Genomic DNA, 22,512 nt, shown 5'->3' on the forward strand with positions numbered 1-22,512 from the left:
CTCCACAACCGGTTCAGCTAATAGTTCCACGTGAGCTACAGTTCTACGTTCTTACACAGCGTCTTATCAAAGTTCTACGAATCCACCAGCAACAGCTTCAACAACATCCAGCATGGGTCCCACCCCTGATCCGGCATGGCAACAATGCCCATTGGAGGGCACACACCTTCCTTTGTACACCCCCCCCTATGCTCCACACATGATCTAAATGGCTAACACCAACAGATTGCTACACGTTCTGTCTTGGAACGTGAATGGCATGCTAGATCGTATCAAGTGCACCACCGTTTTCAAATACGCCCAGCGCCATCTGTTTGATATGCTCTTACTCCAAGAGACTCATCTCCTAGGTAGCCAATGCCCCTTCCTAGCCCGATATGGCTTTGATAAGGTGTGGCATTCTGGCCTCAGTTGAGGCGCCCGAATGGGGTGGCCATAATAACTCGGAGAGGTCTACCCTTTACTCCCATACAGATCAGAACTGACTCCCAGGGACGGTACGTGACCGTCTCCGGAACTCTTGAGGGCCACACCATCAATTTTGCCTAAGTCTATGTCCCCCCCGCCACCTTTTCCCCTACCCTCACTCCCTCACTGAGATTATTTCAGCCTTACCACAGGGACAGGTCATCATTGCGGGTGACTTTAATGCAGTCTTACAACTGCGACTTGACTCGACTGGTTCCCATCCACGGCGCGACTGTCCCATGCCACCAAACTCTCGGACTGGACCAGAGCCCTCAGGCTCTGTGATGCCTGGCGGATCTGGAACCCCCGAGAAAAACAATTTACCCACACTTCTGTGGCCCACCACACTCACTCTCGCATCAACCTGTTTCTCCTTTGTGCACTTGATTGCCACCTCGTCTCTCATATCTCAATTCTCCCTCGTGGACTGTCAGATCACTCGCCCCTATCCTTACGCCTTGGGGAACCATGGACAGACGCGCGACCAATATGGCGATTAAATGCCTGGTTTCTTCAGGCGAGCAGTTCAGGGAGGCGCTTGGGTTGGAGCTCCAACAATACTTCCAGGTCAATCATGGGTCGGTCCCCTCCCCAGGCACGTTATGGGAGGCCGGCAATGCAACTCTCAGTGGGGTGGCTAGGGGATTGGTGCACTCGAAGCGGGCTGAGCAGACTGCCCGCTTGGCTCAGCTGGAAGCGCAAGCCTTGCGGCTGGAAATGGCTTCTGCGGATACATCTGATGTTCGCTCTTCTAGGCAGCTGGCTGCCCTCAGAGATGAAATCTGTCACATCTCTCTGGAGTCAGTCAAAATGTTGTGGCGCTCTTCCATAGCATGCGTCTATGGTTGGGGGGGATAAAAATGGAAAGCTGCTCCACAACTTGGTCTCCTACCCCAGAGCCCACAGAATCATATCTGAAGTTCAGGACTCTGCCTGTACCCTTCACCGCACATCATGAGCCATCACCCAAATGTTTGCTAATTACTATTCCCACCTTTACTCCGCTCAGGTCCCTGAAACCTCCCTGTCGGCTGTGCTGGAGAGAGCAGACGTCCATCTTCCCTGCCTTACCCAGGCGGAGTCAACAGAACTAGACCTTCCCCTTACCCCAGATAAGATACACAGCTCAATCTCATGACTGAACTCTGGGAAGACGCCAGGCCCGACGGTTTCCCACTGGAATATTATGCTGCCTTTAGAGACTCCTAAGTCCCTCATCTAACTGAGGATCCGATATGTGGCGAGAAGGGCTCCTTCCCCCGAAACTGACTTAGCCACCATTGTCGTCATCCTGAAGATCCAGCCACCCTCACCTTCCTGCATGGATTACCGCCCAATCTCCCTCATAAATACTGAAATAAACTTTTTGCAACAGCGTTGGCCCAGCGTCTTCGCCCCTTCCTCCACAAACTAATCCACCCGGACCAATACGGCTTTATGCCGTCGCGAGGTACTTGGCACTGCATACGGCGTCTGCACCTTGCTCTGGCCCACTGCCAACACCTGTCCCTGTACCTTGTACTATTGCTCCTGGACTTTGAAAAAGCCTTTGACACGGTCGATTGGTCTTACTTGGCGGAGGTTCTCCAACTGATGGACATTGGTCCCCTGTTCCTACGCGCCGTTCGCGTTCTTTACTCTAGTCCGCAGGCTAGGGTCCTTATCAACGGGGCCCTTCTCTGATGTGTTCCCGATCAGGAGAGGCACGCGTCAAGGGTGTCGGCTCTCACCCTTGCTATTGCACTGGCAATGGAACCTCTGGCCTGTCTCATCCGCTCTGATGTGGTGGTCCCAGGCTAGTGCTGGGACCCCCATCACGTGGATAACATCGCTCTGTATGAGGACAATGTCTTTCTTTTCATGGCCGATCCAGAGCATTCCGGCCCCCACTGCCTAGAGATACTTTGAGGTTTTGAGAGTGTTTCCGGACTCCTACTTAACCCCTCCAAATCCACCCTTGTCCCTCTCCACATATCGAGAGCCTGCTTCGAGTGGCAATCCACCATTCCCATCAAGAGACAGTCCTTTAAATATCTGGGGATTTGATAGCCTTCCTACCGGAGTTGGAATGGGCTCTGAATATCACCCCCCTGATCTCCAAAGCCAAAACTGATCTTAAATGCTGGCCGGCTCTGCCACTTAATCCCCTTGGCCGTAGTGCCCTTTTTAAAATGATGATTCTCCCCCGCTTCCTTTATATTCTCCAAAACATTACCCTTCACCTTCCGGGGAGTTGGTTTCGAGACTTCGACGGAGCCCATACCAGATTGCTATGGGGGCACGGGAGATCGCGCATTGCCCTGGCTCAATGCCGGATCCCGCCATTTGACTGCGGTACGGGAGTGACACATTTACACCTTTATTACCTTGCAACCAGACTCCTCGTAGTCCATGATTGGTATATGAGAGGCTGGTCTGACCCGGCTTATCGAACTGAGCTTCGGTACATGGACTTCCCACAGCTGCATGTCTATCTCTACGGCGCATGTATACCGCTAACACTCCCCTGATCACTAGATCAGTCCTGGTGGCTTGGCGATCCGCCCTCCAGCACACCCGCTGGGATAGAAAACGTACTCAACACACACCCCTTTGGCAGGGCACATGGCTCCGAGAGACGTTCTCCCTCATGGGCTTCCGGTCCTGGGACCACATTGGAATCTCTCTCCTCTGGGATATTTGGGTGGGTGACCACGTTCGGACCTTTGCTGAGCTACAAAAGCGCCACTCCCTCCACACCTCCCAATTCTATTGATACCTCCAACTCCGCCACAAACTCAAGGCACATATCTCCCCCGGTACATCGATACCCAAATTCAGCCCACTAAAGGTGCAGGTACTTATGGGAAACCTGGGGTGGGGAGGGGTACCAGGATATATTGTTCTCTAATTAACAACACCCCTACCAACCTGGACACACTCCGAGCCCGCTGGGCGGGATGGTTGGGCCCACTGGAGGAAGCGGATTGGCGTGACGCCCACATGGCCCCCAAAACCCTTACGACCTCCTCCAACATCCAACTTTACTACCTACACACAGCCTACCTCATCCCGGTGCGTCTACACAGGGCGCGATTGCGCCCCTCCCCTGACTGTGCCTGCTGTGGTCAAGCCCCTGCAGATTTCTTTCATATGGTGTGGACCTGCCCAGCTCTCGCCACGTTATGGTCCAGTATAGAGTCTGAGCTTACCCAGACCCTAGGCTGGCAGGTCCCCCACGACCCCATGCACCTGCTCCTTGGCGTCTTCGACAGCTTGGACGGCTCTAGAGCCGACAAGCTCTTTTTGGGCACAGCCCTCGCAGTTGCCAAACATGACATAGCGACGGAAATGGCAACGTGGGGTGGATTGTTGTGCCATCCAAGAAGCACCTCTGTCGAGGCCTGGGGATGTCCGTGGAAGTTCCAGAAGATATGGGGCAAGTGGTTGAATTTGCTGCCTTCTTAATATTCATGTTGCCCTCCAAATGTAAAAGTACATGTTGCCCTTTGTATGGCCATAAAAAGCTATTCTATCATTCCCTAGAGCCGAATTACGCTGTTTGTTGTACTTGGCTAATGTGTATTCATGCTGATATGCGCTGGTTTTTGTTCTGTTTCTCATATAAAATGCTAATAAAATTTGATTATCAAAAAAAAAAGATTAAAAAAACCTGAATTGGCCTTGAAAACAAAAGAAGGATGTCTACCAAGAACCCCATGCCTGAAGTAGCTTACTGTTTGATACAAGTAATGGCAGTCAGGGAAGTAGTTTCCACGAAACGAGGCCGAAATTCCTGGATCAACAGATTCCAAAGTCCATGCTTGAGGTACCAATGTACCTAAGTGCAATCCCATGGAGGGAGTTTAGACCCTGCAAGGTTGACCCAATGTGACATAGACCACCTATGTGCTAAACCCAGGGATACAAATTGAGTACATTTACCTTCTACTGACTTCTTACTGAGTCCTTCTTATGAAATCCTGAGGCAAGGTAGTAGCTATCTTTAGAGCAGCAGGTGCAGTAGTAGAGGGGCCATGGGACTTCAGGGGTCTGCTGCACCCCAATTATTCTAAATAAGTTTCAGAGCACCCTTTTATTGTGTGTTGTGTTTTGGGGGATTAGGAAACAAAATCAGGAGCAACAGGAAAACGGTCAAAAAAGAGTGATCTGATGGTACGTGAGTGCCATAAAATTCTGTGATTCAGTGACGCATGCCAACATATTTGTTTACTAGTGAATAATTATGAAAGTTACAAACTTTGCAATGTCATGAAGTTTGTCATATTCAAAGAGTTTCTCATCGGCAAAATACCTCAGCAAAAACATCCTGTAAATTTATCTAGCAAATTTCTTTTGGGGGGGGGGACTTTGGCAGCAAACAAATAACTCATTTTTATTAGTTTTGTTGTTATTACTGAGGTTTTACTTATTAAGTAGTCAATTCCTGGGGTATCTTCATACTGTATTTTCATTTTATAATGGCACGTGATACACAAAAAATTGTTTTAATGGAGACAGACTTTAAATTCTACAGGGCTTCTGCCTTCACTAAAGGGCCGATTACGATGTTGTTAGGAAAGGCTCTGGATGGGATTCAGTATTGCAGAATCCGATTCGGAATCCTTGTTGCCTACCGAATCGCACAGATTTCCCAACGACTGATTACTATGCCCAGAAACCGCTCAAGCAGACCGAATCGGTTATGAAAGGCATCCGGAAAGCCCGAGTCTCTCAGAGGCGATTCGTACAGCTTTATGGATATGGTTTCCAGACGAGCGATTACCATAACCGATTCGTACAGCTGTACCGATTCGGTTTGCCTGAGAGGAAACAGCTGCCGTAATCTGTCTTTGGGGGCCCATTGCGGGCCCCCCTTTAGACTGAAACGTACAAATGTAGCACGTGCGTGTACCCAAGGGACCCGTGTTCCCAACCATATCCAATGTGGCAGGCACCGTGGGGTGCCCACCACAGGTTTCCAAGTTTTCCGCAACCACCCCTTTTTTCAATGGGAGCCTGTGTTCTCGTTCGGAACACAGGCTCCCATTGAAGTCAATGCGAGTATGACCGAACGATGTTGGGAAGCATCATAATCGTTCGTTCGGACTCACAGGACCCGATTCGTTTGGAAACTATTCTGGAACCGATTTGTTCGGGACAGTTTCCTAACGACATCGTAATCGGGCCCTAAGTGTCAAATGAGATCCAATTAATAACAAGTATAAAGTAGGCCATCTGTTAAAATGTAGACTATGCAAAACAAGAATTAATTTTCTACTTACTAGTTTTAGTCTGCAGTTTTCCATGCTAACAAGCTCCAGTTTTCTGTTAGTCTCGTAGATATCCTTTTCTACCAATTTTACGTCCTCTTTGTGACTTTTTAGTTGCTGAACCACGGCTTCGCGATTTTGTTTCAGAGTACATCTGTGTTTTTCCTGTAAAAAAAAACCAAGCATTATCTTATTTACGTTCACAGAGATTGAAATCAGTCTTTTAATTAAAACATATTTAAATAAATATCTTCAGTTGTCTTTAATTTGAAAAGTAAATACATTTAGCATTGACAGCCTACTTTCCTAGAGTGCTGTAGCACTCCTGGCGTCAATACGATAATGTGCATCTTATTCCTGACAATATCTAGAGCTATCTGTGCGATCTTTAACGTCGAGGTCATTGAAAGAAACTTCAAACATAGGGGAGCTCATTTACGATGACAGGGAAAGGGCAGGAATGCGCCGTATTTAAGTAATTATGGTGCCCGTCTGTCCTTTCCCTTGCACCCTTTTGGCAGTCTATGGTGCAAGGGTGCCCGTGGTGCATACAGGATTGATTTGTGCAGGAAGGGGGACCTTCCTGCACTTAAACAATCCTGGGAGGCATATTTGTCTTTCTATGTGTGCTGCAGAATGCAGTACAGATAGAGAGAGGAAGAAATTAGGAGAACTAGGAATATTATTCCTCATTACGCCTCCCCTGGGAAGGTGTAAGATTTTAGCGCATTCCCAGGTTTACAAGTTCTTCTACATCTGGGATACCTAAACATTCATGGGAGATGTGTCGGAACACCCACGCCCCTCCCAAGAAATGCCTACCCAGGGCAGAGTAACGCAATTCTGCTATTTGCACTACGTTGCATTACTCCAGATTTTGAAGCCACTCAGACCTGTGCAAAGTGGCTTTGCGTGGCTTCAAAAATCGGAATTAGAGTTTTGTATCTTGCATGTAACACATTGCGTGGTACAAACGTGATGCAACCCTCTCATAAATAAGCACCAAAGCATCAGATAACAGGGAAAGGAAGACAAACTTTACCCAATCCAAATAAATACACTGTAGGAGCATGCTCTAAATTTGAGAGCAGTCGCATTCGAGGGTGTTCATTCACCAAAATGTAAGAAATTAATTAATCAATCACTTTCCTGGGCATTTATGTAACAACATTTCTGGAGTCAGTTAATAGCAGTCACTGTCACTTTCACAGGCCTTTATTACCAAAATGTCTGGAACATGGAAAGCTATATCATACAGTCTTGGACCACTGATGAAATTACAAGGTTGACACCCTTGTCCCTACTTTTGCCTTATTTGCTATTGAAGAGCTAGAAGAATGGGCGGGAAGTGACAACTGCAGAAAGTAAATTTCTCCTGGCCCCCTATTTACGATCTGTTCCTGACACTGCCATCAATGTTCTGAGACTAATGGCCAGTATGCAAAAGAGGAAGCCGACGATAGCATTCTGACCCTGATGACCCACAACTCATGTTCAGCACTTAATTTGTAAAACAGATAGGTGCCAGGGCTCCCGTCAGGAGGCTACCCCAGCTTGAACCACCAATTGCCCCTGCCAGTGCATCTAACCCCAGTATCAACACAGCTACTAACCATCACACTGCTGGAAGGGAGACAATTCAGACTGTTCGAGGCCCTACAAAGCTATAAGAATGGCTTGGGAGGTAAGTATCAGCTGTTTTAATTTCTATTTAATTAATACACAACTCTTGTTTTCCTCATCTTTATATTATAAAAACAGTGCCACCATGTGGCAGCTGTCATAAGTGCTGGTGGTGACAATTAAGTGCTGGTGCTGAGCACCGTAAACCACCGGCTCAAATTAAGCACTGCTCATGTTCCATGTAGAAGGAACTTCATGTGCCACAATTTCTCTAAGTAGAGATTGGTGGACAAACTGTGCCCTGTGTGCATTCCCTATTGTCACATTACAATTATAGGAACCACCCTTATTATTTTTCCTGTACATTGCAAGGTCTACAGCTGAATGAGGAAGAGGCTTTTTCAAATGTGCAAATGTAGCTAAGCGACTCTCACTATACAGCTTCACAGCGACATATGCCCATAACTCACAAGGGATGGCACCCTGTTAGTGTTAGGGCAGGGACTGAAACTGATGGCATGTCCCAGGCACTAGTGACATGCGTAGCCTGTCTCTGATCTATCTACGTTCATTCAGGGAGTGCCCCCAACACTGCTTTAAGACTCTGTCGCACTTCGACTCATTACAGGCATGAGGAGAGTCGCACACCCCTGAGTGGCAAGCTGCAACCAACACAAATGGAGACTTTGTTTCCCACAGAGATCCAGAGTTGCACCCTGAATACCTTGTCGAGGAGAAGAAAGGTATGGAAGAGGCTGCAGACGGGATCCATCAAAACACAGCACCCGGATCACCTTGTCAAGGAGAAGAAAGGTACCGAAGAGCCTACAGACCGGATCCATCAAAGCACACCTACACCACTGCCATCCACAGAATGGCTGACACACATGCGAGAAGACTCTCAGTCCTACAGACAGGACTGGAACTCTGAGTGGCCCAAGACGGGAGAAGATGCACAGTTCAATGAGCGCAAAGGAGTTCACAGAAGGTTTCAGTTAGGAGAACTGACAAAACGTGGCCTTACGCCACCTCGCACAAGGTGAAGAGAACACGTGTGATGCGTGGCAGGATGCCACGTCACAAGCAAGAATCGAGGAAGAGAAAGAAGTGAGTGACCAGACCTGTCACACTGAAACACCAGAAGGCCACAGCCAACCAAGAGCACTGATCACAGGGTGAACAGGATTTGTGCCACTATCTGAGAGTGTCCCTAAGGACACAAGCCAGCCACCGGGGTGCAGTAACGTCACTGGAGACAGCCCGGTGGGAGTACTGAATGTAAGCTGCCTGGTGGCACGAACCACGTTCCTGCACCGTAGTGGGGGCTACGACTCCCCAAGGGAAGGACCAGTGGCGGCTTGTATTATTTCTCTTTTTCACTTTATCACATTTTTAGAGTGACTGAAAATATAGGTCCTGACGAATGCCTGTTGGCAGAAACCTGTTGACCTTACGAACTAGGGTATATCTGTTGAATCCCTAAACTCTTGCTTTTTAATCATGTCACTGTCACCACCAAATAAACTTTCAGTGGACTCGGGTAGACATATTTTAACCAAACTCTATCACTCTATATACACTCTGCCCCTCATTCATCTGTACGCTAATGCTCATCTTCTGAGAAAACTCCTCTGGTCCTCCCCTTGGGGAGTCATAGCCCACACTACAGTGTGAGGAGGGAACCCATATGATGAAGCATGTCACCTAACGTGAGTGAGGGTTCTTGTCCTGAGGGAACTCTCCCCCCTCTTCTTCTACATAGTACTCACTCTTCATTCATTCATCTTTTCTTCTCTTTAACTAACACATAGCCAGACGTAGTTCTATGTGAATAGTACTCTCTTGCGGGATCAGTACCTTCTGACTTCCTTAGATCCCCCAAATAGATCCCAAATGCGTATATAACTACACCACAGTGCCATGGGCATCACCACTAAAGGAACATCTCACTGACAAAATAGAGACTCACCTCTGCAAACCATAAAGGCACCCAAGAAGGTGCTCCTGACACCATGAAAAAACAGAGACTATCTGCTGGCCAAGGGGCACCTGGTTCCTGTAGGTAAGCACCCTTACCATATGTCATCCACCCTGTGGTTTGCACAAACGACTCAGCCGTGGCTCAGTTGGAGGTCCTACAGCAGCCCTGATGCAGCCCACATGCAGCCCAGCACCATCCACACAGTTCAGTGGCAACCTAGCGAGAAGGGCCTCAAGGACATTCATGCACAAAGCAGTGGCGTAACAAAGGCCCCTGGGATGGGGCGGGGGTGACCTCCAGAGGCCCCCATAGCACAGTACAGCGGCGTGAGAGCTCCTGGGTGGGGTCGGATGGGGGGCCCTCCATGTACCTTGCAGTAAGGCCCACTCAAGTTTCGTTACGCCACTGGCACACAGCACAGCAAGAGCATGCCAGACTAATCCCTTCACATAGGCGACTGCCACCCAACTGACGTGAGGCAGAAGGATCCGGAATTCGTCAGAACAGTGTTCTTGTCCAAAAGTGTTCTAGTTAAATTATGGATATGTAATGAGATGACCAGTGTTCCCGGCTGCACCTGTCCACAGCTGTCCTGTGGACTGCCTTTCAAGACTGTGAGACTAATTGTTGTTTTAGTTGTTTTCATTCTTTCCCACAGGTTGGACTTGTTTTTGTTTTTAATAAAGTTTGGGAGGAATGAAGTATCTTGCTGGACACGTTCTAGTGTCTCGGCATGAACTCGTTTGCCAGCCACTTCTCGAGCGCAGCCTTTACACCCACCCCACACCCATCCATTACAAGCGTCATCTGTCAGGTGACCTTGCCAATAAAAGCACCCAAGTGCACATGCTTGTGGCCAGTTTTAATACCATATACTGTGGCTCTGTGCTCCTTATTTTTTAGCATAGGGATCTAAGGCCCAAAAACCTAAAACATCCACAGTCCCACACACCCACAACTCCTTCCCTGTCAATTTGTTCTCACTTTGCTGTGGCGCGGACCTACAAATGACAGCAGAAGCTTACACGGTCTCAATGACAAGCACACTGGGTCACACCATTCACACTGCTGGCATCTGGACAGTCGTAGGGGTGACTCCATGTCAAATACCTCAGCATATTCCGCAAGACCTTCAAATGGATCCCCCCGAATCCAGAAAGACCGTCACTCACGTACTCATAACCACCAGACTGGACTACAGGTACACCTGCAAGGCCCGAATCCACAAATCTCTGCTCCGCAAACTCCAGACAATCCAGAATGCCGCAGCCAGACTTGTTCTCAGCATCCCATGACAAGACCACATCACCCAGCACCTACGAGACCTCCACTGGCTCCCCGTCGAAAAGAGAGTGACTTTCAAGATGCTCACTCACATCTACAAATCCCTCCACAACACCGGACCCCAATACCTCAACAAAAGAATCTCCTTCTACTCCCCGAAGAGAAACCTGCGCTCCGCCGAACTTGCCCTGGCCAAAATCCCTTGCATGCGCATAGCTAGAACGGGAGGAAGAGCCGCCTCCTACATTGCGACCAAGACCTGGAACTAACTCCCTCTCAGCATCAGGCGAACACCCACACTATAAGCATTCAGTAAGAGCCTCAAGACCTAGCTCTTCTGCTGAATCGGAGCTGCCCAAATTCCCCCCTCCCCCAGTGCCTTGAAACCCTCACGGATGAGTAGTGCATTTTACAAATCCCCGATTGATTTAGATACCCAGACCCAAGCTTAGGCAAACACTATGAGGCTGCATTGCTTGCTTTTTAAATCCGTTTTTTGCAGCATATGTGCAGGAATTACTTGTTGCTAGAAAACTGCAGTAGGGTGTTAGATTTAAATCCATAAGAGGTAACAGTGCAGCAAAGGCAGTAGCATACCGCCTAAATCAGTAAGGTTGGCTAGTGTGCGTAACTTATGCATGTGAACTGGACAGTTAGTTTTGGCTGAATTAAAATGGACAACTTAAACAAACGGCACCACATGGAGCCAAGCATTTCACGCTCGCCAAATCAGAGAATGTTCTCTAGGAAAGAAGGTGCATTTGCTCCATCACCACACAAATATCTATGCAGCCCCTTGGTCTCTCTGTATCAAATTTGACAAAAAACACAATAGAGTGTACTGGCTTTTTAATCTAAAATGTTTGGGACACACTGGTGAAGTATCACAGATATAAGAATGGAAAAAGGACTTTTATATAGCACTAACATCTCACCACACAAGCGCAAATATTATCCCAGTAATATATAAACGTATTAAAACCAGTGTGTGTGTGCACAAGTTTGTGTGTGTGTATGTGGTGTGTGTGTGTGTGCTATACCAAATTCTGATAGATATTTGAAGTAGTCAAAATATTATTAATTTAAAATAGTATTCTGTTACCTTAACCTTTGAAAGCACTTCTAGTTCTGACTTCTTCCCCTTAATGGTGTCTTCCAATCCTTTCTTTCTATTCTTGAGAACTACAAAAAAATGCAATACAGTCAGAATACACTTACTTACTTTAAGATGAGTGGGGGAATGTATGAGTGAAAATGCACGCTACAGAGCAGAAAGAGAAATATAAATGCCTCTGGGAGTGTGTTTATTTGAAATCCTACTGTCCCGCTTCTCTGGAACCTAGTGGCGATAGCCTCTCTGTGTCTCCCCAGGTTTATAGTCAGGCCCATTGGAATTTTGGGATTTTAAGCATCATTTTGGATTTGCCGATTTTGCCACATAATCCATTAGCTCCGGTGTAATCTGCAGATTTACCCCCAAAAGTTATTTTGAGCTCAAACTGATCAAAAGTTTTTATAAACATGGCAACACACGTTCCTGTGCACTGGACGGCCCTTTGCAAAGATTGACTGGTTATCTTTCAGTTGCATTGCTGTATTTGGGTACTAACCTGATACCAATAGGTTTACTTTGCCCAAGCAGAGTTAGAGCCTTATAATGAGTTTGGTAGTCCGATGGACCACCAAACCCGCAGTGGTGATGCGGCTACCACCACATCGGTGGTCCGACCGCCCAATTACAAGTAGGGCGGTTGGACAGCCGTGGGACTGCTGCTGCCGCCAAGGAAACTTGATCCCTGGCGGTCTTGCTGTGGTCAGAAGCCCCTAATATGCTGGTGGTGTCGCTGTGGTACCGCCAACATATTAGGAGTTTCCTCACCGCCACAGTTACCATGGGGGTGAGCCTTTCATGAAAAGTGTGGTGGTGAGGAAACAAAGGGGGTCATACAGGCCCCCCTGTTGGCTTGTGCCAGGGGAAGCACACAGGGGGGAACATGGCGTGCACCCCCAGTTCCTGCAGGGCATGGACTTGACAGTCCGTTCTCTGCAGGAACATGCAAAGGCGTTCCCATTGGCGTGCCTTACTAAGGCTCACGTATGAGCCTTAGCACTTCACCGCCACGGGCCAGACGCCGCAGGACCACCTAGCCTAGATTACAGTTGGAATCCGGCAGGCGGTCTCAGTATGGCTTTGGCTGTGTGGCAGTGGGGTGCTGGCATGACGCCCGCTGCCACACTGCCAACGTAATACTATCACAAAATGTGCTGCACCACACTGCATTATTCGATGGTGAAGAACCAGACCTGAGTCTGGGGGTGGCTCAGGTGAATGCCGCATTGGGCACAAGACAGTTGCATCCAAATCTTGAACTTAAGCGACTGAACACGGTATATGCTTACACTGCCTTCACCAGCCCTTTATGTATTTATTTATGTACAGGCATTTATAAAGTGCTGCAATATCACCTAGTGGTCACTTTGTTTGTTGGAACAACATAGTCAATAGAGCTGGAACACCATAATTAGCAGAAGCTGAGTAATGATGTTTATACTTTAATTCGATTTAAAAAAGGGGGTTCTTCAGCCATTATTCTTCAGTCTCTATCCTTTTATGAAAGTTAGTTAAATGCACTGCCGCTCTTTCTTATCGACAATACCACAAGTTCAAAGGAAGGGTAAGTGTGGACAACAAAGCATCATCAATGGGGGGAACTCTATGGCCCAGATAAACCAACAGCCACCTATTTGTCCACCAAAGGCTATTTGGGTGGGTAACCAGGAATGGAGGGGGTTATCAATGTACCAGGAAATAATAAAATGGAGTTTAACTTATCAGATGTTACTCATACAGTTGTAACGTCCTGCAACACAAACAACATACAAGAGAGGAAAGGAAATATGCCTCCAAATATGAAACTCCCTGATATTTTTCAGAGGGGGGATAAAAGAAGTGGGTGATATGAGAGCAATTTAAAAACAACAAGAAAGGTAAATAACACCTCAATGGCAGCCCCTGAGGGTGAAGCACGACCCACTAACCCACAAAGGGAAGGAAAATATTTTTTTGTATCTCTAATTCATCCCTTGTCTTTGAGTTTTTCTCATCTACTTTTTTCTTTTCTACTTCTCTCTGAGCATACAAAGAAAACAGATATATATTTTTTGTCTATTTACACCTGATGGCGCTCGTCTACACTCTCATGTTGGAGAAGTGCACGAGTTGGGTAATTACAACAATTGGTATTAGACACCACCATGATTCATAATAATGGTTTATGATGATGTTTTGTCAGAATTACTCGACTACAACCTCCTGCGAGAGAGTTGCTCGAGGTGGGCCATATTTTAGAGTTTTGGTATTTTATTATTATTTTTTAAATTTCTAATCTTTAGTTATTGTTCTGGTATTCTTAAATTCAAAATCAGGGTCTTCACTAAATTTTCTAATCGGGCCGAACATTTATGTGTTGAGCTATAGCACATGAGTATAGTGCTAGGCGGGCAGGAGCGGTTTAGTAACTTTTCTATGTCTACTGAGCGAGTATAGGATTGACCCCACCCCTAAACTCCGCGTAGCAGTCTGACGGGGTTGGTGCAAACGAGCGTTTGACTGTAGCGGCTCCTTGAAAAACCGGTAACTAACAGCGCCTCCCTTTCATAAATTTTTCTGTACAAAAGACTCTAGCTTGGCCTCCCTGACGGGTCCTTTTCTCCCGCAGGATGAATCAAGTCAAGGGATGTCATCTCTGAAATTCACTACGGGAAGCAGCGTGGTGGCCAGCGCCATCACGCCGGTTGATGCAGTAATTGTCCAACCCATCCCTCGGTCGATTGTCAGACTGAGTGTTTTGAATAAGGATGTGATCTATACAAACATCCAGAGACACATTTAGAGGTATGTTATAATCCTCCTTGGCTATTATTAATTAGGCAAATTATTCGATCTGTTACTGACAAGGCCCTTATTATCTTTACAGTGGCGACATCACAATATACTTGTCACCTGCCTTGACTCTCGGTACCCATCCTTGTTGAGTCTTATGTAAGTTACAATTTATAATTAATCGGCTCCATAATCATGTCATATTATGTTGGTAGGGCCAGGTGACCGTTTACAGCTGGGTCTTTAACTTATCTTTATAGTATAAGTGACGCTGCCCAATCAAATCAGAATTCATGTCCCAGGTGTCAAGACCGTCATCGCCTTCTTTGGTTGTCGAAATTAGAAGACCTTCAGTGCCTTCCTTTGGGTCTAATGTAAGTGACCGGATGATTTACATACCATTTTCTTGGTCCTGTATTAAGAATGTTATGTCACCCAATGAGTCTCATTACTCTCTCTTTGTAACCCAGAATTTGTGTACTTAGATGACACCTTGTCCTGTTTGGATCACGGCAACTAGTAATTCCATACCATCATCACTTTTTTGACTATGTGTCAAAATCTGATGCAAGTTTATCCTTGAGGTACAATATTGTTTGAAATACTGGCTTAACTCTCCTCTGTTGTTGATATTGATTATTATTAAGTTTGACCATGACCATGGGCCTGGTTTTACTCATTCCCTTGATCTGGAGCCCCTTTTGGGCCCGGACGCCATGGTAACGGTAGTTTTTTGCATTTTATTAATATTAAATTAAACGACACTCATTAGGTCGCACGAATAAAACTAGTCTGACCTTCAGTTTTAATTTACAGATTCAACTGCCCCACCCTACTCCCTTCCTGCACTTGTCCTGATGAAGACCCCGTTAAAGGATCCAACGTAACCTACAGCTAGGGGTCGAAACGTCGGCGGCTCTTCCTTCTTTTTTAGACCTCCGGCACATGCCCTTGATTATTCTAAACAATGTATGTGGTCGTGGAAGGTCGTTAGCTTAACAGTTTTCAAAGAATGCCTTAACTGTTTAGGCTTTATTTGAGTTATTTTGATTTTTGATGTAATATTGTAATTCATTTACCTTGCTTTTGACTGTATTTATCCCTATTTCTGTGACTTTACCCCGCCCTGAGCACACCCCTCTCCCTTTTCTACCTAACTGGGGCTCATTATCAAATGTAAAAATGATTTTTCTTTCATAAGTGAAATCTGGTATTGTGAAATAAAGGACAATACCTTTCATAAATACTTTTGACTGATGCTTTTCGTTTGAGTTTAATTTGATTACAAACTGTATCAGTGTGTGTTGTACACAACACTGTCTCCTTGCGGGGACCCCCCCTTTTTCGTATACCACATAGCGCCCAGGTCCCCGCGACTGCATGGGTTCAACCCCCCTTTTTGTAACGTCTTCTGAGCAGGTGCTGACCTGCGAGGTTCCTTGCTTCTTAATTTATTTTAAGTAAACCATGGTGGAATCTGAGATACTGTCCTATACAGAGGAGTACATTAACCAGTTGACCAAGGATCTGTCTACTACCTTTCTGTCCACATCAGTACCCACGATTGATATCACTTTAAATGACAAAATATCTCGTTTAGAGAGATTAGAGAAAAAACTCATTAGAACACGACTACATGGGCATTTATTCACAAGATATCTTCAAGAAAATATAATCCCGGTGGGATTACAGATAAAAATTGAGCCAGCCATATTTGTAGACGTCCCCAAATTTAAAGAAGGGTTCAGCTACGTGGCGAACAATTGCTCCCGGCACTGGATGGTGCTGGGGGTTGAGACGGGCGCGGAACAAGTTGTCACGCTAAGTAAGGAGATTGCTGACCTAAAAGCCGAAATTCTGGGCGATAGTACACTTACAAAGGCAAAGGAAGCTCTTGATAATTTGGAAGTCTCAATCAAAGATTTTGATTTAACAGCACAGACTAAAAAATTAGAGAAATTAGCCAGAGATTTAAGAGTATTTGACAAGAAGACTGTTTATCCTTATTTGCAACCAGATTATTATAAGCAAGACACTCAAGGACGCTTTTCTAACCACGGCCGGGGTGGCTATAGAGGAAGGCGGAATTTTACAACCTTCTCTGACTCCTCTTACAGCTCGGGAAGCGACAGTGAAGTGGGTTCAAGCATTTCCTATAATTACCCTCCCCCAGATACAAACTACCAACAGTTCCCTCCGCAATTTCAACCTCATTTTTTAGATCAGGGTCGTGGACAATGGCGCACCCCACGAGGACGTGGCAACAATTGGGCGAGAGGTCAGGCGAGAGGACAACAATGGAATGGCAACAGGGGCAATCAGCAGAAACAGGTACAATTTCGTCCCGAGGTGCCTGGGGAGATCTCGACCAGGAGGAAAACATACCGGTGGTGAATTGTGCATCTACCTCTGGTTTAAATACATCTGGTACCAGCAAGCCTATCCCTAATCCTGTGATTAATATCTCTAAGTATGAACTACAGGATGAAGAGATTAAGGTTTTAAGTAAAGGTCTCTCCTATGTTCCAACTGCCTCAGCAAATAAATTTCTGCTTAAAACTGAATTATATCGTTTTTTCAGAAAAATTAGACTGAGGTATTATTTTCGCAACCAAACCACTAGGCAACAATGTTCCATCACCGGTCTGAGGGAACCTTCCATTTTTTTCCCGCCAACTTATGCCATGAGCCACAAGATCTTGGCCTTTGAAGAAATTGTGACCTCTTCGGTAGACCAAGTACTTGATCAAAAAAAGTTTGTTAGACCAAACCTTAGCAAGAATGAGAAAAAGGCACTCACTGATCTGAGCAATATTAAGGAGTTGGTCATCAAACCCGCCGACAAAGGCGTTGCCATTGTCGTGCAAGATCTTTCTAAATATAAGGAAGAAATTTATAGACAATTATCAGATGGTGTTAGTTACCAACTATTATCCAGCGACCCTTCAAGAGACTTGGCTCTTTTGATCTTGACTATCACACAAAAAGGTTTGGATGATGGTTACTTGACGGAGCAAGAATTCAAATTTTTAAATCAGAAATTCCCAAGATTGGCTACAATTTATACCTTGCCAAAGGTCCATAAAAACCTGGACAGTCCACCTGGGCATCCGATCGTGTCAGGTTGTGGGTCCATGTTAGAGCCACTTTGTAAATACATTGATTTTTTCCTAAAGCCCATCACTCTTAACACTCAGACTTATCTTCGTGATACTACACAAACTATTAACCTGATAGATGAGAGACCTTTTGACCCAGCAAAGTCCCTTTTGGTGACGTGCGACATTGTATCGCTTTACACCAGCATCCCTCAACAGGATGCTTTGGATGTGATGCGAGAAGCTTTAGAGAAAAGACCAGCCCCTGTCCAAGTCCCAACCGACTTTATAATTGAGTTGCTTAATATCGCCATGAAACAAAATTTCTTTATTTTTCAAGATGAATTCTATGTGCAGACCAAGGGAGTAGCGATGGGGGCCACCTTTGCCCCAAATCTAGCTATTATCTTTATGGACCATTACGAACAACAGCACATTTTTTCGCCAGATAATCCTTTTCAGACTCAACTGACCCTATGGGTCAGATATATTGACGACGTACTTTGTATCTGGGAGGGCAATAAACAACAATTGCAAGAATTTCATGACTGGCTCAATCTAAGAAATCCCCATATTCAATTCACTATGGAATCAAGTAATGAGACTATACCATTCTTAGATATTTCAATTTATGTTAATGGGGACCATTTACAGACTACATTGTTTAGAAAACCCACAGAGCGTAATTCCCTGCTGCAATATGAGAGCCATCACCCCAGGGGCCTCAAGGACAACTTGCCTGTGGGGCAATTTCTTAGAATTAGGCGTAATTGCTCCACCCGAGCGAATTACATCAAGGAATCAGAGATCCTAAATGACCGTCTCATCTCTCGGGGATATCCAGTCCGAATGGTGAAACGCGCGAGGAAACGGGCCTGGTATAACCCACGTGAGAGTCTGCTGAACCCTGAAACTAATAATCAGACAGAATTAGAACGTATGATCTGTGTCACTACCTTCTCTACACGAAGCAATGAGATAAAACAAATCATCAACAAGAATTGGCCCCTGGTGGCAGATGAGATTAAACAACCACTTCTCCCCCTTCATTCCTTCAAAAGGGCCAAAAATATTTGAGATACGGTTGTTCGCTCTTACCTGGAACCAGAGCGTCAACCAAGCATAACCACCTTATGGAACCTGCCGCCTGTGTTTGGACATTATAGATGCGGCACCTGTACTGCGTGTGACACCACCATTCAGACCAAGTCATTCGCCCATGGTGGACGGGTTTATACCCTAAAGCATCATACAAACTGTAACTCGACTAGTGTGATCTATATGATAAAATGTCCATGCAATCACATATATGTTGGGCAAACCCAACAGAAAATAAAATCTCGTATTTCTTCTCACTGTAGCAGACTACGTTGTAAAGTGCTAGGTGCCCCCCTGGTAGATCATTGGCAAAAGACAGGACATATGGTGTCTGACCTTAAATGGTTGGTCATTGAAAAAGTCTCCCTGGGGAGAAGAGGAGGTAATCTGCGGACAGCTCTTAACACACGTGAATCCAAATGGATGTCCCTTTTGCACACAATCAAAAATGGGCTCAATGAACATGATAGAAGCCTGGCCCAATTGGCAGCCCTGGGTTGAAGCACTTGAATATTGTCAATGGATCGTGTGTAGCCTTTCTGAGTATTCCCGTTTACATTCCCTGAGTATTGAATATACAGACCGAGATAGTATGTTACCCAAGTAACGTTAACTGGCTGTACTTTGCCCTTGAGTTTTTCTCATCTACTTTTTTCTTTTCTACTTCTCTCTGAGCATACAAAGAAAACAGATATATATTTTTTGTCTATTTACACCTGATGGCGCTCGTCTACACTCTCATGTTGGAGAAGTGCACGAGTTGGGTAATTACAACAATTGGTATTAGACACCACCATGATTCATAATAATGGTTTATGATGATGTTTTGTCAGAATTACTCGACTACAACCTCCTGCGAGAGAGTTGCTCGAGGTGGGCCATATTTTAGAGTTTTGTTATTTTATTATTATTTTTTAAATTTCTAATCTTTAGTTATTGTTCTGGTATTCTTAAATTTAAAATCAGGGTCTTCACTAAATTTTCTAATCGGGCCGAACATTTATGTGTTGAGCTATAGCACATGAGTATAGTGCTAGGCGGGCAGGAGCGGTTTAGTAACTTTTCTATGTCTACTGAGCGAGTATAGGATTGACCCCGCCCCTAAACTCCGCGTAGCAGTCTGACGGAGTTGGTGCAAACGAGCGTTTGACTGTAGCGGCTTCTTGAAAAACCGGTAACTAACAGCGCCTCCCTTTCATAAATTTTTCTGTACAAAAGACTCTAGCTTGGCCTCCCTGATGGGTCCTTTTCTCCCGCAGGATGAATCAAGTCAAGGGGTGTCATCTCTGAAATTCACTACGGGAAGCAGTGTGGTGGCCAGCGCCATCACGCCGGTTGATGCAGTAATTGTCCAACCCATCCCTCGGTCGATTGTCAGACTGAGTGTTTTGAATAAGGATGTGATCTATACAAACATCCAGAGACACATTTAGAGGTATGTTAAAATCCTCCTTGGCTAATATTAATTAGGCAAATTATTCGATCTGTTACTGACAAGGCCCTTATTATCTTTACAGTGGCGACATCACAATATACTTGTCACCTGCCTTGACTCTCGGTACCCATCCTTGTTGAGTCTTATGTAAGTTACAATTTATAATTAATCGGCTCCATAATCATGTCATATTATGTTGGTAGGGCCAGGTGACCGTTTACAGCTGGGTCTTTAACTTATCTTTATAGTAAAAGTGACGCTGCCCAATCAAATCAGAATTCATGTCCCAGGTGTCAAGACCGTCATCGCCTTCTTTGGTTGTCGAAATTAGAAGACCTTCAGTGCCTTCCTTTGGGTCTAATGTAAGTGACCGGATGATTTACATACCATTTTCTTGGTCCTGTATTAAGAATGTTATGTCACCCAATGAGTCTCATTACTCTCTCTTTGTAACCCAGAATTTGTGTACTTAGATGACACCTTGTCCTGTTTGGATCACGGCAACTAGTAATTCCATACCATCATCACTTTTTTGACTACGTGTCAAAATCTGATGCAAGTTTATCCTTGAGGTACAATATTGTTTGAAATACTGGCTTAACTCTCCTCTGTTGTTGATATTGATTATCATTAAGTTTGACCATGACCATGGGCCTGGTTTTACTCATTCCCTTGATCTGGAGCCCCTTTTGGGCCCGGACGCCATGGTAACGGTAGTTTTTTGCATTTTATTAATATTAAATTAAACGACACTCATTAGGTCGCACGAATAAAACTAGTCTGACCTTCAGTTTTAATTTACAGATTCAACTGCCCCACCCTACTCCCTTCCTGCACTTGTCCTGATGAAGACCCCGTTAAAGGATCCAATGTAACCTACAGCTAGGGGTCGAAACGTCGACGGCTCTTACTTCTTTTTTAGACCTCCGGCACATGCCCTTGATTATTCTAAACAATGTATGTGGTCGTGGAAGGTCGTTAGCTTAACAGTTTTCAAAGAATGCCTTAACTGTTTAGGCTTTATTTGAGTTATTTTGATTTTTGATGTAATATTGTAATTCATTTACCTTCCTTTTGACTGTATTTATCCCTATTTCTGTGACTTTACACCGCCCTGAGCACACCCCTCTCCCTTTTCTACCTAACTGGGGCTCATTATCAAATGTAAAAATGATTTTTCTTTCATAAGTGAAATCTGGTATTGTGAAATAAAGGACAATACCTTTCATAAATACTTTTGACTGATGCTTTTCGTTTGAGTTTAATTTGATTACAAACTGTATCAGTGTGTGTTGTACACAACACTGTCTCCTTGCGGGGACCCCCCCTTTTTCGTATACCCCTTGTCTTTGGGTAAGACTTCAGAAATCCATCTATGGAAACTATACGATAATTTGTCATTAAAATATCGGAGTGGGAAGTGGAGGAGAGATTAGAAGTGTATTTTAGATATATTTACATCTTTTAGGTGTCAGCCTAAAGGTTAGCTGAAAACACATAGAATATTAAAATGAATATTCCAGAGGTGAAGTGTGATAGCTTTCACGGTCACTGATTGGATCTCGTTCATGGAAAACCCCATGGAAGGTAGTCTGAATAAGACAATGTTGGACTTTTTTTTTTTTATCTTGAGTGTTTTTCTAAAGGAAATATGTAGTAATTTCAAGGAAATTATAGATTTTAAACTATAGTCAAAAAATTGAAGTTTCTGGAGTCAATGGAGGTCTGTATGGCTGCCACATTAATATCTTATCAGGCTTCAGCCTTGGCTAGACAAATACAAGCAAGGGTCAGGTAAGTATTTGTTTTACTAAGGAGTTGACAATAAAACATGTTATCTAGTGCTTTATACCTTACTTTTGCCGTTTTTAACAGCTGTGCACAACAGATGTGACTATTACCCAATTTAATCATATTAAATGTATCACTCTCGAAAGATGGTAGTTCTGGGAATTGGCCCAGTGACCTGTAGATCACAGCAGACATCAGCGATAAGTCCTCTCGCTATCAATGATGAAAGCAGTATCATTCTAGGAAATGTAACTGGATGTTCTGCAAAGCTTTAATTGCTCTGTGGTTCTCATGATGGTGATTGGCTACCTGAAGCGGTAAAAATTAAGGAGAAAATTCATTAAGCTTTTACGCAGCCCAACGCAGCAAGTCACCGTGCTGCATTGCGTGAAAGGTCAAGAATGCCCTAGGTTTAATATTATAAGACGCATTCCTGTCCTTTACTTGCGCTGGCGCACAGTATGCTGCCTAGCAACTAACGTGTTAAGTCTGAATGTGTGGCCTAGGCAGAAAGGCGCTGCACGCTTCATTAAATACATGGACACCAGTTCTGCTGCATAGGAATGACCACAAGCTCATACCATTTGGCTCATACGTGA

At 45.1% G+C, this 22,512-nt stretch overlaps 1 protein-coding gene across 1 annotated transcript in view; it reads right to left on the reverse strand.

The window, feature by feature from the left end:
- CCDC175 (coiled-coil domain containing 175) overlaps positions 1-22,512 on the reverse strand; it is a 414,158-nt gene that overhangs the window by 25,205 nt on the left and 366,441 nt on the right. The window contains exons 15-16 of the mRNA XM_078660614.1: positions 11,711-11,790; positions 5,733-5,885 (exon numbers count right to left, since the gene is read on the reverse strand). Of these exons, the coding sequence (XP_078516740.1) occupies positions 5,733-5,885; positions 11,711-11,790 (233 nt within the window). The remainder of the gene's footprint in view (positions 1-5,732; positions 5,886-11,710; positions 11,791-22,512) is intronic.

The sequence above is a fragment of the Lissotriton helveticus genome, chromosome 9, assembly GCF_964261635.1.
Source record: "Lissotriton helveticus chromosome 9, aLisHel1.1, whole genome shotgun sequence".
NCBI classification, from domain to species: Eukaryota; Metazoa; Chordata; class Amphibia; order Caudata; family Salamandridae; genus Lissotriton; species Lissotriton helveticus.